Source organism: Hyla sarda, chromosome 6 (assembly GCF_029499605.1).
Source record: "Hyla sarda isolate aHylSar1 chromosome 6, aHylSar1.hap1, whole genome shotgun sequence".
Classification (NCBI taxonomy): Eukaryota; Metazoa; Chordata; class Amphibia; order Anura; family Hylidae; genus Hyla; species Hyla sarda.
Window position 1 is genome coordinate 50,012,436 of NC_079194.1, and position 16,255 is coordinate 50,028,690.

Below are 16,255 nucleotides of genomic sequence, written 5' to 3' on the forward strand. Positions count from 1 at the left end.
CCTGACCTAATGTGTACGGCCAGTTTAAAGGGGTACTCCACTGGCAAGCGTTCGGAAGTAAATGTTCCGAACGCTGTTTTTGCGCTGCGTGGGTCGGCCACGCCACTCATGACATCACGGCCACACCCCTCAATGCAAGTCTATGGGAGGGGGCGTGGCGGCCGTCACGCCCCCTCCTATAGACTTTCATTGAGGGGCGTGGCCATGATGTCAGGAGGGGCGTGGCTGACCCCCGCAATGTGAAAACAGCGTTTGGAACATTTACTTCCGAACGCTTGCCAGTGGAGTACCCCTTTAAGGCAGTCTGCAGACTAGATATGTACATATCATTAGATTACCTCTGTCTTTGGCTTTATCAGAGAGAAGAACTTCCACTTCTTGGTATTCACGAATTGCATCAAGAATTATATTTCCTTCCTTGCTGAATAAAAACAACATGGGGATGGTTATGTCATCCGTGTTTTTCCCATCACCGGCCATTTGGAATAGCGGAGCTGTATCACTGCTGCTACCGTCATTGTCATCTGTAAAAATAGGAGAAAAAACCATGTTCAGTTAATGAACATGAGATAAGAAGGACGTCTAGGTCAAGCTGCACCCGAAATAGATATTCATGTTTGCCTCTAAAAAATAACAACAATGAACATATTGTTCAATGTTTAAACAAAAAAAATTTTTAAACAAGAATTTTGTTCCTAAATGGCAGCCTGTGACCCTTTGGAAACCAGAAAGTGGATTGTTACAAAAGACTAATAGAACAGTCTGTAAATACCGTATTTATCGGCATATAACATGCACTTTTTAGGCTAAAATTTTGAGCCTAAAGTCTACCTGCGTGTTATACGCCGATAAGCCGCTGCAGTTCAATGATTTAAAGCGGGCGCTTTAAATCAATGAACTGCAGCGGCTTTGCAGGTGCAGAGACCGCCACCGCTGCCAGCTTCTCTGCCCCTTCCTGTCCTGGGGTCTAGAGCCCTGCTGCCGGCCCTTCTCTCCCCCTGGCTATCGGTGCCGCTGCCCGTTCTCTCCCCTGACTATCGATGTCAGCGCCGATAGCCAGGGGGAGAGAAGCGGCGCCGGCAATGGGGCAGCGGCGCCGACAGACAGGGGGAGAGAAGGGGCAGCGGCACCCATTGCCGGCGCCGCTGCCCCGTTGTCTCCCCCATCCCCGGTTGTATAATTACCTGTTGCCGGGTCGGGTCTACGCTGCTTCAGGCCTCCGGTGTGCCGTCCCCTGCGTTGTTGCTATGCGCTGCACGGCGCAATGACGCCACTCGTCATTGCGCCGTGCAGTGCATAGCAACGATGCATGGGGCGCACACCGGAGGCCTGAAGCAGCGCGGACCCGACCCCGGCAACAGGTAATTATACAACCGGGGATGGGGGAGGCAACGGGGGCAGCGGCGCCGGCAATGGGTGCCGCTGCCCCATTGCCGGCGCCGCTTCTCTCCCCCTGGCTATCGGCACCGGCACAGATAGTCAGGGGGAGAGAACGGCCAGCGGCACCGACAGTCAGGGGGAGAGGACGGGCAGCGGCGCAGATAGCCAGCGGGAGAGAAGCGGTGGCAGCAGGGCTCTAGACCCCAGGAAAGGCAGGGGGAGAGAAGCGGGCAGCGACGGCCTCTCTCTCCCCCTGCCTTTCCTGAGGGTGTATTGGGGTATACACATGCACCCTCATTTTACCAAGGATATTTGGGTAAAAACTTTTTTTACCCAAATATCCTTGGTAAAATGAGGGTGCGTGTTATAGGCCGGTGCGTGGTATACCCCGATAAATACGGTAGTAGTAGTATTTACTTTGGGGAACAGCATCTATAGAGGTAAGTAGTTTTTTTTTTTTATTCTTCATTCTGAAAAACACGTTTTCTCAGTATCTGAGGAAAGGGATTTAGGGGTCATTATTTCTGAAGGCTTAAAATATAGAAAGACAATATAAGAGTAGCAGGAAACATTATTAGGGAGAGGTATTAGCAGTACAGAGGGGAGTGCTCATGGGTGTATAGGGAAAGGTATTAGCAGTACAAAGGGGAGTGCTCATGGGTGTATAGGGAAAAGTATTAGCGGTAGAGAGGGAAGTGCTCAAGGGTGTTTTATATTAGAGGGGCAAAGGTTTCTGTGTTAATATGAGAAAGTATTACTTTACTGAGAGAGTAGTGGATGCATGGAATAGTCTTCCTGCAGAAGCAGTTGCTGCAAATACAGTGAAGGAGTTTAAAGGAGTATTCCGGGATGGGAAAATTGCCCATCATAATGCCGGCAGTAAAAAAAATTAAGAGGTACCGTATTTATCGGCGTATAACACGCACTTTTTAGGCTAAAATTTTTAGCCTAAAGTCTATGTGCGTGTTATACGCCGTTACCCTCCCAGGAAAGGCAGGGGGAGAGAGGCCGTCGCTGCCCGCTTCTCTCCCCCTGCCTTTCCTGGGGTCTAGAGCGCTGCTGCCGGCCCTTCTTTCCCCCTAGCTATCGGCGCCGCTGCCCGTTCTGTCCCCCTGACTATCGGTGCCGGCGCCCCACTGCCGGCACCGATAGCCAGTGGGAGAGAAGCAGCGCCGACAGCCAGGGGGAGAGAAGGGGCAGCGGCACCCATTACCGGCGCCGCTGCCTCCCCCCATCCCCGGTGGCATAATTACCTGGGTCGGATCCGCGCTGCTGCAGGCCTCCGGCGTGCGTACCGGAGGCCTGCAGCAGCGCGGATCCGACCCAGGTAATTATGCCACAGGGGATGGGGGGAGGCAACGGGGCAGCGGCGCCGGCAATGGGTGCCGCTGCCCCTTCTCTCCCCCTGGCTGTCGGCGCCGCTTCTCTCCCCCTGGCTATCGGTGCCAGCAGTGGGGCGCCAGCACCGATAGTCAGGGGACAGAACGGGCCGATAGCTAGGGGGAGAGAAGGGCCGACAGCAGGGCTCTAGACCCCAGGAAAGGCAGGGGGAGAGAAGCGGGCAGCGACGGCCTCTCTCCCCCTGCCTTTCCTGGGGGTATATCGGGGTATACACGCGCACACACGCACCCTCATTTTACCATGGATATTTGGGTAAAAAACTTTTTTTACCCAAATATCCTTGGTAAAATGAGGGTGCGTGTTCTAGGCCGGTGCGTGGTATACCCCGATAAATACGGTACATACCTTCCGTCGCTCCCCCGGTGCCTCCGGTAACCCGCTCCGGCCTCCGCCGCGATCCTCTTCCTGTTTGCCGGCGAGTCATACTGCACTCAGCCAATCAGCGGCCGCAGCGAAGTCCCGCCTCGGCCAGCGATAGGCTGAGCAGCAGTGTGACGTTTTAGGCAACGTTAAGCTTGTTAAGCTTTTGTTTGCAAGAGGCAGTGACCAACAGAGGTAAAAAAGGATTTTTTTTTTTGTATTCACCGTAAAATCTCTCTCGTAGCCTTCCTTGGGGACACCTTACTGATGGGCATATGCTCTTGCCACTAGGAGGCGCTGACACTAAGAAAAAAGTCAGCTCTTCCCTGGCAGGATATACCTGCCCACTGGAAGTGAGGAAATCAGTCTTGTCACAAAGGAGTAGGAGAAGCCAACAAAGACAAAAGTCCGAAGGACCCCGTAAAAGAATCACGGAAAAAGACCCAGAAAAGATGATCCGGACAAGATATGGGTGGGTGCGGTGTCACCCTATGAAGGCTATGAGAAAGATTTTATGGAGAGTACAAAAAAAATCTCTTCAATGGGGGGGGGGGGGGGGGGGGGACAACAACTTACTGATGGGACATACCAAAGCAGTCCCCTAGGGAGAGAAAAACAACCACTAGAGAAAGGGAAACAGTCATACTGAACCCACTAGACTGTAAGGCCTGCGGACGAGACCCTAGGCCAGAGATAACAGACGCCCAGAAACTGAGCTCCCGGAAGAGACGGACTAGGACACCAAGAGAAGAGACTGTCCTATGCAGAGACTAAACCTACGGTCCATATAGAGACAAGAAAAAGGTCAACTAGGCAGCCAGACCGGCCAGAATCATCCCGGGAGGTGGAAGGAATCAACCCCAAGGAACACAGAACCAGACAGAGGGCTAGCGCGGCTGGGAAACAAAAATAGTAAAAGGGCACAACAAGAAAACCCGTCCAGAGTTCACCAATCTAAGAGAGCATAGCGGAAAAAACACCAGGAAGAGCAGAGTACGCCTGAGCAGAAGGAGAGTACCGAAGGTGGAGACCAGAAAACCACTGGAAAAAATAAAAAGACGGAAACTGGCTCTAGACAGGTCTGGTGCACCCCTGGACCAGATGGGAGCCAACTGAGCCATCCTAGACATGTCCAAGGCAACAGAGCAGACGCCTGAGCCTCCCTGCACAGGAAACCAGGAAAATACCTGGAGGCAGAGGGGGGCCTGAACTGACTGTCGCCCCAACAGGCCCCCTGCCAGAACAGAGGCGCTCAACCGTCGCAGGACTTCAGAACAAAATCATAGGAAAGCCCGAAGCACACCACACCGAACAGAAGGGAGGGCGGACTCCACATGTGCAGAGGACCTAGCATACGTAGGGACACAGACATGGTTACCTCACGATAGTAGCGGGGTACCAAACTGCAGACACGAAGGAAACCGCAGACATCTAAAAGTCAGGCAGAATGGAAGACACTCAGCACCCAATTCACAACCATATCCCTAGCAGAGCAACGTGGCACTCTTAGAAAAGGGGAACAGAGTGCAGCTGTAGCCATGAAAAGCCATGGAACCTGCAGGAGACTACCACACCCCAGCTGCTAATGGTGCTACCCACCAGGACTGCTGTCGCAGATGCAAGAGATGAGGGATGCAGTTGGGGCAGGAAACATTCAGAGACATAAGAGCTCCCATGAACCCATAGGAAACTGTGTAGAACTTCACATGGAAGGAGTCACCAGACTGCAGTCATGGGAGCAGCAGGAATGGGGGAGGTGACCTGGTGGATTATAAAGCCATGCAGACATTGTCTGGCTACCGGCATAGGGACCATGGCCACACTGGGTCCCACATCCAGAACCACACACTAAAAGTGGCTACCAGCCTAAAGCCATGAGAGAAGCAGGCATGTGGAGAGGGACCTGATAAAGTAGGAAACCCCACGAGCCAGCATGTGGCACATTGCAGAGGGCCCATGGAGCAACATGGGGAGACCCACTCGGAACAACGCCAAGGCAGCGGTTTACCTGAACTTCCGCCACGCAGTAGGAAGTGTATGGTAGTAGACCCCACGTAGCAGTAAACTACAGGGACAGCTGTGCGGCTGACTGGTGGAGGATTCCTGAGCACAAAGGAATACTCCTCAGAACCCTCCCACAGACAGTGGGGCACAGGAGTGTGGCCAAACTTATGGGCGACTCGGTGGTGTAGGAGACCATGCAGACTAAGATTGGCAGACCCTTGTGCCTGCAGGAACCCTCAGACAGAGTCCTCACACCAACAGTGAGGTACGGGAAGCCACAGCTATACACGCGGGAGCCCAGAGATGGGAGACCGACAGCGGCATAAACTGTGCAGACAACGGTCTGGCGTAATGAGTGGGACAGTGTCAGATAGGGAATAACTATGTCACTTGACGCATGTAGAAAGGCAGTGAAGCCTAGAAGCCATGAATAGAATCCCTGTCACCCTTGGAGAACGGAGGAGGCTTAAGAGCTGTGGATTGTATCCCCTTCGCCCTGCGGGAACTTCAGCCGCAGATACATGAGCCCTTGGAGAAGAGACAGGCAGCAGAGAAAACCACGCAGACCACTGTCTGGCTTACTGGTATGGGTCCATGTAGACACCGGGGCACTCCAGCGGTCACCTCGCACTATTAGTGGGGTACCAAAATCCAGCCGCGGACGCGGCAGCAGTGAGAGGAGTGACAGGTGAGACTACTGTCTGGCCTAATGAGAGCAGGTGCAATCCATGGCCACGCAGGGACACTTCCATGGAGACCTCGCACTGGACATGAGGATCCGAGACAGCCGCTACGGATGAGGCAGCCTGTGGAGGAGGGAAAAATTTATGTACACGGCAAGAACACCTGCAGACATGGCAAACATGTCATGACAACCGGTGGTAGAGGAGAAACAGTCCTGACCTTAATCCTGGTATCTTCCAAGGAATCATGAAATCCCATGCACGACCCGCCACAGCGAGTCACATATGTCTCAGAGTGAGAACCCTGGCGAAAGCAGGTATGCCTGAGGCATACCTCAACTGACTCAATGCAATGTGTCATCAGGTCCCGTAGAGGGTGATGGAGACAATAAAGTGGCCCTCGTATACAGACCCAAAAAAAAGAGCCCAGCAGATATTTTTGGTGCACTGTACCTGAAGATACCATGATAGCGGGTCTATGCATGGGGCGATGGAAGCAAGCTTCGAAATCGTCCCACGTTCTGAAAAATCCATTTACTATATGGTCCCCAGATAGGGGACGTATCGGATATTAAACTGATAACAGATACTACACTTGTTCTTAGCCAATAGGCCGAGAAGCGATAGATAGTACAGGCTAAGGCTGTAATTTTGTGTCCCCAGGTCACAAGGGTACATGGAAAAGAAGGCAAAATTTAATTATAGGCCACAAGAGGGCGCCAAACACCACTAAATGGTCTGAGAGACCAGCAGTAGAGATTCACTTTTTTTTTTTTTTGTGTGTGCTTTCCACCTCCTGGGGGGAGGAGGGAAGGAAGGTGGAGCTATGCCCACTCCCCTACCTCCAAAAGAGCGACCAGCCGGGGAGGGGAAATATAACCCCACTTTACTACTGTAACAGGGGACGGGGGACGGAGATATGCACAGAGTCCCTGTCCAGCAACACAGCCGCCGGCACCTGTGAGGGGAAGGATGGCGGAGCGATGTTTTCACCCCACCATAAAGGCTGCGGGTGAGGAGATAATATAAGAGCGACGAGTCCCGATCTGAAGGAGAGAGGACAGGGGCGGAGCAAAGCTGTGAGGTCCCGTCGTTCCGGACAGGAGAGGGAGAGCAGCAGTGCCTGGCTGGGAAGGGTCCCGCTTGCTAGAAGAGACTACGGCCCTGAACCAGGGAGCTATAGGAGGGATACAGCCTCTGACATCCCTGCAGCACGCCAGTCCGGAGAGCTCGCTGCGGGGAGGAGAGGGGCGGCGCTAAGCTCCTTAAGGAGAGGCACAGATCATTCCCTGTTGGGAACCCCAGGTGCTGACCGTTGGCGGGAAGCGGTTAACGGTGCATACTTTTATGTTCCGTGCCCCTTAGCCACATATGGGGAAACAGGTAGTGCCATGCTCCTGAACCCCCATCTGAAAAAAGGAAACAAAAGGGAATAGAAAATATAACTAAACAGCCCTTACTAGAAAATAATAAAAATCTTTCCTCCTACTGACACTAAGCTAAAACTGATTACCTCACTTCCAGTGGGCGGGTATATCCTGCCAGGGAGGAGCAGACTTTTTTTTTCCTAGTGTCAGCGCCTCCTAGTGGCAAGAGCATATACCCATCAGTAAGGTGTCCCCAATGAAGAGCGACTGATAAACAATAGTTCTTCACCAAGATTTAAAAAGCTTCTATGACCAGAAGTGGTTGACAGTACCTACCTATAACAATTCCTCCAATAGCACCAGATTTCTGCACGTTCCTAGCCTTTTCAGCAAACATACATTGTCCTCGCTGCATCAAAGCAATCTTCCCTCTGATGGCATCAGAATTGGTGATCTCCGAGCAGCCGCTGTAAGGCTCAGATTTGGCTACAAATCCACGACACTGTAACAAAGATGATCTGTCATTAGATTGATCATCATAAAAATTTAAAAAAAAAACACCACATTTTTTATATATTTTTTTTCAATTCAGTACAATTCTATTGTCCAGCGTACATGTGACTAGCTAGCAGCATGGTGACGATATCGTGGTGTCATTTCACTGTTATTGCTTGGTTCTTGTGCTGTTCAGCAGCTATGTGACAAGTGCATCAGTACAAAACATTTCTCCAGGGCTACTTTGCAATTCCTGGAAGCCGTCCCATAAAATCATAGCTCCCAAGAGCGGCATTTCCCAACCTAGGTGTCTCCAGCTGTTGCAAAACTACAACTCCCAGCATGCCCAGGCAGCCAAAGGCTGCCTGGGCATTCTGGGAGTTGTAGTTTTGCAACAGCTGGAGGCACCCTGGTTGGGAAACGCAGCCCAAGAGGCAGCAAGGCAGGGAGGTATTGTACATGCACTTACCATAAGGGCTCCCAATAACACACACACTATAGGAGGAGGTGCGTAAGAGTGTCCACTGCTGCCAAAGTGTGGTTGTGACCATACACATAGGCAATGGACACAACCATGCTGGAAGAAGCTAAAACTAAATAATGGCACATAAAAATGAATGCAAATACACTCCTTAACATTGAACTGCACCGAAAAGGAAAAGTAGCGAATTATGGAAATCACAGGATCCATAGACAAAATAAAGGGGTATTCCAGGAAAAAAACTTCTCTTTATTTTAACTGTCCAGAATGTTAAACAGATTTGTAAATTACTTCTATTAAAAAAATCTTAATCCTTTCAATAATTATCAGCTGCTGAAGTTGAGTTGTTGTTTTTGTCTGGCAACAGTGCTCTCTGCTGACATCTCTGCTTCTCTCGGGAACTGCACGGAGTAGAAGAGGTTTGCTATGGGGATTTGCTTCTAAACTGGGCGGTTGCCGAGACAGGTGTCATCAGAGAGCACTTAGACAGAAAAGAACAACTTAACTTCAGCAGCTCATAAGTACTGAAAGGATTAAGATTTTTTTAATAGAAGTAATTTACAAATCTGTTTAACTTTCTGGAGCAAGTAGATATATTTAAAAAAAAAAGTTTTTTCCTGGATAACCCCTTTAAAGGACATCTGCAGTGCTGGGCAAAAAAACTTTTTTTTACCTCATTTAATAGGTCTTTGAAAGACCTTTCCAACGATGTCTCCCCCATCAAAATTGGCCCAGTCGTTCTCCCGTTATCAGCACATGAATTACTGAGGACAAGTGAAAGAAAAACTACATCTCCCATCATGCCTTGTGCTTACTTCCTGTAAGCTGCTGCCCTCCCCCTGTTCTATCCCCCCCCCCCCCCCCCCCGAGCAAATTATTATATTGTAACGCCCCCATCTCCCTCCCCTTCTGCTCATCTCCCCCTCCCCATGCTGCTCCTGTCCAGTGATGAAGCAGCTGCCTCCGTGCTCACTGTAGTGTGGGCTCTGGAGAGTGGAGAGTGAAAGTAAAAATGGTAAAAAAAAACATAATTGTTTGTCTATAAAACTGTCCTGATATTGGTCCCTCCATCTTTTTCACAACTACAACTCCAAGCATGCCCAGTTATTTTATATGCTGTTCGGGCATGCTGGGAATTCCAGTGGTGCCTCCAGCTGTTGCAAGACTACAAATCCCAGCATGCCCTGTCAGCTTTCTGCCGTATGTGCATGCTTGGAGTTGCAGAGGTGACTCCAGCTGTTGTAAGACTATACATCCAAGCATGTCGTGTCAGCTTTCTGCTGTTTGAGTGTATAAAGGAGTTGTAGTTCACCAACACCTCTACTGTATCAGGAGACTCCTGGGAGTTGTAGTTCACCAACACCTCTATTGTATCTCTGTAATCTCCTGGGTGTTGTAGTTCACCAACACCTCTATTGTATCTCTGTAGTCTCCTGGGAGTTGTAGTTCATACACCAGTGTTTCCCAACCAGGGTGCCTCCAGATGTTGCAAAACTACTACTCCCAGCATTCCCTGGGTGGGAAACACTGGCATACACACACACATAACAGGGACTACAACTCCCAGCATGAGTCATTCAGTAGTCCCCCCCCCCTCTCACACACAGAATCAGTATGATATTTATTCCCTGTAGTCTATACACCCCCATCCCGTGCAGTATAATATGTCTCCTTCACACACACGTCCTCCCCTCCCTGCTCTGTGGTTTGCTCTGTGTTTCCCCCATGAAAACTTGAATCCTCCCCATGATAAGTGAGGTCCTATGTAGACAGAGCAGGGGAGGGGGGAGGAGCTGTGGACGTCCTCATTCTCCCCCTGCTTCAATCTTACAGATAGGGGCGTTTCTGAGGATGAGCCTATGGCTGCCTCAGAAAGCACCCGCTCATGCATATGCATAAGCAGGGAGGAGCTGACAGAGGCTAGGGGGAGCACAAACACTGCTGGGAGGAAGAGATCTCCGTCCCCAAGATGGCGGCTGCAATGTAATGAATAGGGGACGGACGCAGGACTACTGGGCTATGCTGGCAACTCTAATATCTCAGAAACGGCTGCATATAGGTAAATAGGACTAATTGACTGAATTGTATAACTTTTGTTTGGGGAACATTTGTGCAGGGATTTTTGACCACTACAGTTGTCCTTTAATGATATGCAAATCATGAAAACAAAAAATAATGATAAAAACATGTCTATGGATTCGGTGATTTTCACAATTCCATAAGTCTTCATTCTTGGTGTTGCAATTTTAAAAACTAGTAGTGATTTATATAGATAAGGAGATTTTTGTTTACTTACCGTAAAATCTCTCTTTCTCGGAGGATCCATTGGGGGACACAGACCGTGGGTTTATGCTGCTGTCTCTAGGAGGTGTGTGACACTATGGTAATAAAAAAAGTCGGCTCCTCCCAGCAGGATATACCCGCCTTCAGGCTCTGAGCTAATCAGTTTAAGTTCAAGAGCAATAGGAGGAAACCAACAGGTCAAAGAAAAACCCAAAACTGTCCGAGAACCAGAAGAAAAAACATAACTGAACACACCCTCGGACAGAGAACCAAAGGAAAATCCCAAAAAGGGCGGGAGCTGTGTCCCCCAATGGATCCTCCGAGAAAGAGATTTTACGGTAAGTAAACAAAAATCTCCTTTTCTCTATCGGCTCCATTGGGGGACACAGACCGTGGGACGTACCAAAGCCGTCCCTAGGGTGGGCAGATAAGTAATCAGGCAGACGGCCGATCCACTGCCGCCCGCAACACTTTACGACCCAGACTAGCATCAGCCCATGCGAAAGTATGAACTTGTAAAACCTCGAGAAAGTGTGCAAAGATGACCAGGTAGCTGCCTTGCAAATCTGCGAGGCCGAGGCTCTATTCTGGAGAGCCCAGGATGCCCCAACAGAACGGTTAGAATGAGCCACAACCCTGAAAGGAGGAATCTTCCCCTTACAGCGATAGGCTTCCGAAATGGCGGACCGAATCCACCGAGAAATGGTGGCCTTGGAAGCAGGTTGTCCCTTACGACGACCTTCCGTAAGGACGAAAAAGGAATCACACTGACGAAAAGAAGTAGTGATGGAGAGAAGACCAAACAGCCCGAACTACATCCAGCTTGTGTAGTAAGCGCTCCTTAGGATGAGAAGGAGCAGGACAAAAGGACGGGAGGACAATGTCCTCCTTGAGATGAAAGGCCGAGACCACATTAAAGCAAAAATGAAGGATCTGGCGGGAAAACAAACTTGTCCTGGTGGATCACCAGAAACTGAGAACGGCAGGAAAGAGCTGCCAATTCAGACACCCTCTGGATGGAGGTGATAGCAACAAGAAACGCCACTTCCCAAGAAAGGAGGAGGAGAGACACCTCTCGAAGGGGCTCAAAGGGTGTACCCTGGAGAGCACTCAGAACCAAATTCAAGGGAGAGGGTGACCGATAATGAGGAACAGTGTGCGTCACTCCTTGAAGGAAGGTCCAGACATGAGAATTAGAAGCCAGGGGCCGCTGGAAAAGAACAGCAAGGGCCGAAACCTGACCTTTAAGTGAACTGAGAGACAACCCCAGTTCCAACCCCGACTGTAAAAAGGGGAGAAGACGGGGAACCGAGAAGGTTACCGGGGAGAAGTCCTGAGCTTCACACCAACGAAAATAAGACTGCCAAGTACGGTGGTAAATTCTTGCGGAGGAGGGCTTACGAGCCTTGAGCATGGTGTGAATGACTTGGGAAGAGAACCCGCGGGCCCTAAAAACCGTGGTCTCAACCACCACGCCGTCAAATGCAGCGACTGTAAATTGGGGTGGCAAAGAGGACCCTGAGAGAGCAGGTCCAGACAGAGCGGAAGGCGCAGTGGAGCATCGTCCAGGAGCCTGACTACATCGGCGTACCACGACCTTCGGGGCCAATCTGGAGCTACCAGAATGGCGGGGACGTCATCTGCCTTGAGCTTCCTCAGCACCCTGGGAAGGAGCGGAAGAGGAGGGAACAGATAGGGTAGGGCAAACCCCGCCCAAGGAATCACTAGGGCGTCCACGGCCAGAGCCTGAGGGTCCTGGGACTTGGACACAAAAGGACGGATCTTCTGATTGTGCAGGAATGCGAAGAGCTCCACGTCTGGAATGCCCCAGAGGTCGCAGAGCTGCGCAAAGACATCTGGATGTAGAGACCACTCGCCGGGGTCGGGTGAGGACCAACTGAGGAAGTCCGCTTCCCAGTTGAGCACTCCTGGAATGTGAATCACCGAAATGGCCAGAACCTTGCTCTCCGCCCAGGTAAGAATCTTGGTCACCTCGGCCATGGCTGCCGCGCTGCGAGTGCCGACCTGTCGATGTATGTATGCCACTGAACGTGGACAGGACTGAAGATGGGACTCCCAATGAAGACAAAAAAGAATAGCCCCTAATTCCAATATGTTTATCAAAAGAAGGGTCTCCTGGGGAGACCAGAGTCCCTGAACCGTCCAATCCCTGAACACGCCGCCCCAGCCCAACAGGCTGGCATCCGTCGTAACAACCTGCCAATGAAGGGGAAGAAATGACCGCTTTTGGAGAAGAAGGGGGGAGCGGAGCCACCAGAGCAGGGACTGACGGACCCTGAGAGGGAGAACAATCTGACGATCGAGGGACAGAGGAGATCTGTTCCATCGAGAGAGAATAGCTAGTTGGAGGGGGCAGTAATGAAACTGGGCAAAGGGTACAGCCTCCATAGTTGCCACCATCCGACCCAGGACTTCCATACAAGTGCGGATGGGGACTGAGACCTAGGTCCAAAGGGAGCGGACCCCCGACCGAAGCACCAGACGTTTGTCCGGCGGAAGACAAATTCGGGCAGAGGTCATGTCGAATCGAAGTCCCAGGAAGGTTAGAGACTGGGTAGGACGGAGGACTGATTTGTCCCGGTTGACCTTCCACCCGAAGCGATCCAGAGTGTGGAGAGTGACGTCCAGATTCTCCAGAGTCTGGGCTCTGGTTGGAGCCTTGATGAGAAGGTCGTCCAGAAAGGGTATCACCGAGATTCCCCTTGACCGTAACAGGCCCATCACTGGCGCAAGGATCTTTGTAAAGACCCGAGGAGGGCTATGAATTGAAAGTGCCCCTCCGGAACCGCAAAGCGGAGGTACCGATCATGGCCAGGAAATATTGGCACATGGGAGGTAGGCATCCTTGATGTCCACCAAAGAAAGGAACTCCCCTTGTTCGAGGGACGCCACCACCGAACGGAGAGATTCCATTCAGAAGTGGCGGATAAGAAGGCGACGGTTGAGACACTTGAGTTCTAGGATTGGTCACACAGAACCGTCCTTCTTGGGGACCACAAAAAGATTTGAATAGAAACCCCGAAACTGTTTCCCTGGAGGAACGGGAATGATAACCCCCTGGAGAAGCAGAGATTGGAGAGCCGCTCGAAATTGCTTCACCAGGAGGAGGAGACCGGGGGGCCTGGGATCGAAAAAAGCGATCCCTCGGAAGGGAGGCAAATTCGATTCGATAACCGTTGGACATGTGTGAGGTCCAGATGTCTCGAAAAAGCAAGAGACGACCTCCCAGCCGAGAAGAGACCGTGGGTGGGGGCCTCACTTCATGCAGAAGTGGGTTTGCGGTTGCCTGATTTGGGCGCAAAATGGCCGGACTGGTTGGAGTCCGACTTCCAAGACGGGCGTCCCCGGAACGAGGGAGCCTTCTTGTCCCGCCAGGGCGCCTGCCCGGCCCCTTTGCTGGAGCCAGAGGTCCGAAGGACCAAAAGGAAAGAGACTTCCTTTGGGAAGTAGGGCGAGCCTTATTTTGGAGGTAACAAGGAACTCTTACCTCCCGTTGCCTCATAGATTATCTCATCAAGGCGTTTGCCAAAAAGACGGCCACCTGTAAAGGGAAGCTCAGTGAGAGACCTTTTGGAAGCGGCATCCGCATTCCAAGCTTTAAGCCACAGAGCGGCGGAGAGCCGCTAGGTGACCCACAGCAAAGGTAGAACGGGCTGACTGCATGGAAGCTGTGCACAGGAAGTCCCCAGCTTTAGAGCATTGGAGAGCCAGAGCAGATAGATCCTCTGGGGGGAATCCCACTAAGATATCCTGATGGAGCTTTTGGCACCACTCCGACAGAGCCTTGGACACCCATGTCGAGGCGAAGATGGGAAGAAGAGAAGAGCCAGCTGCTTCAGAGGCAAACTTCGATAAGGATTCTACCTTCTTGTCCATGGGATCCTTGAAGGCAGCTGCATCTGCCAGAGGCAGTGTAGTCGCCTTAGAGATCCGGGAGATTGGTGGATCCACTGAGGGAGGGGAAATCACCTTATTGAAAAAGTCCTTGTCATATGGATAACGTTCTTGAATTGTCTTGATTCCCGGGAACCTCTTGTCTGGATGTTTCCATGCAGATTCCAGAATGTCGTCAAAGTCAGCGTGAGAGCTGAACCTTTGAGGTGCTTGCTTAGCACGATGAAAGGATACTCCTGGATTGACATCCGCAGATCCTGGGTCCTCTAAGTGAAAGGTGTCTCTTATGGCTGTCACCAATGAATTCACCGTTGCAATTGAGTCCGAGCAGTCCTCTGAGTCAGATGCCGGCTCGGAAGCCTTGTCCACTAGTTCACCAGGGGAATGTGAATGAGTAGAGGCAGTCCTGGAGGGGGGGGGCAACCCTGACCGGGTACACGGCTCTGGCGTGGCAGAGCGGCGACTCCGAGAACGTCCTCTGGAGGAGCGATGTTTGTGCCCAGATGACAGCGAGGGCCGGGACCCACGAGGGGAACGCTCACATCTATCTGAAGACTCAATGGAAGAGTCAGACGAGGCAAACCTAGTACGCTTGTGAAAGCGTGAAGTATGTTGAGACAAGAAGAGGGCTCTCTCAGAGGCCCTGCGCAGGGAAGACCCCTTCAAGGCAGACACCACTTCCCGGGAGGCCTCAGCCACCGAACGTGAGACTTGGGTCAAGTCAGCCATATACTGGGTCAGGGAAGAAAGCCAGGCTGGTGGAGCGGCTGAACCCACCGGAACCAAAAGGGCATCAGGGGGTACCAGGGGGTCTGGGGGAGCAGGCAGGGCAAGTGGGCATGGTAGAGCCAAGCATTTTGGTACTACAGTGCTTACAGACAAAATAAGTCACTGTCCAGGTTTCTGTTTAGAGGGGGGGGCGAACAGCTCTGGATACGGACATTATGAGAAAAAAGGACAGGAACTTTCTCACCCTAGGCTGTGTCCCCCGGCAGCTGCAGTGAGGAGAACGGCTCCGTGCAGCTAGTGTGAGAAAACAGGCCAGCCAATAGCAGAGGGGGGTGTGCCTGAAGCAGAGGCACTAACTAATTGGCCCCCTTCTGACAAAAAATCACGCCCACGGCGCTGATTGGAGGCTATTTAGCGCCTCAGAAGAGCTCCGACAGCCCTGTGGGCGGAGCTAAGGAAGGCAGAGAAGAAACAGTATGGGCGCCCACTCCTTGTCCCGAGCACACATGTCAGCCGCATATGCGCTCGGGGGAACAGAGCGGGTGGCCGATACGCCGATAAGCAAAAGTAAGCCGGTGCAGAGAGCGCCCGGCCTGAACCAGCGCCGCGGCTGTCAGCCGCATATAAGCCGCTGCAGTCTAAACACCGTACCACACACACACACACACACACACACACACACACACACACACACACACACTAGTGAAAAACATATGCCCCCTCAGATGCCACTGCTCCCCCAGAATAAAGGACCAGAATAAAAGCCCATCCCCAGTAAGCCAGCCTATAACCTTAAAAGGTGGGCCAAAACAGGGGGTCTCCAGAAGTTGCCAGTCCGCACCTGAGGAGAAAAGGGGGAAAGTACTTACCTCAGTCAGAAGAACTTACCTAATGAAGTCTTCAGTGAAGTCTTCAGTCAGCTTTAGTTACCTGCATCACGCCTGGCTGCTATGCGCGAGCAAGGCGAGCAGGGAAATAGGGGGACACGGACCCATGAGGTACCAACCCAGGCGCTGACCGTTGGCGAAGGGGGGTGAACAGCGCATATACGCAATGTCTTTGCTCCCTTACTCGCAATGGGGAAACAGGGAACCGGAGTCCCTGAGTTCCCACCTGAAAACAGAAAAGAAAAGGGAATAAAAAAAAAACTAACACGT

General features: G+C 51.6%; 1 protein-coding gene and 1 non-coding gene across 2 annotated transcripts in view; both read right to left on the reverse strand.

Annotated features, from left to right (window-relative positions):
• The window catches only part of EDEM3 (ER degradation enhancing alpha-mannosidase like protein 3), an 89,058-nt gene that overhangs the window by 14,446 nt on the left and 58,357 nt on the right, over nucleotides 1-16,255 (reverse strand). The window contains 2 exon segments of the mRNA XM_056523658.1: nucleotides 339-524; nucleotides 7,532-7,697. Coding sequence (XP_056379633.1) covers nucleotides 339-524; nucleotides 7,532-7,697 — 352 coding nt within the window.
• LOC130277943 (U2 spliceosomal RNA) lies at nucleotides 6,266-6,453 on the reverse strand. The gene has a single exon (XR_008845646.1). It is a non-coding gene; the product is annotated as a U2 spliceosomal RNA (small nuclear RNA).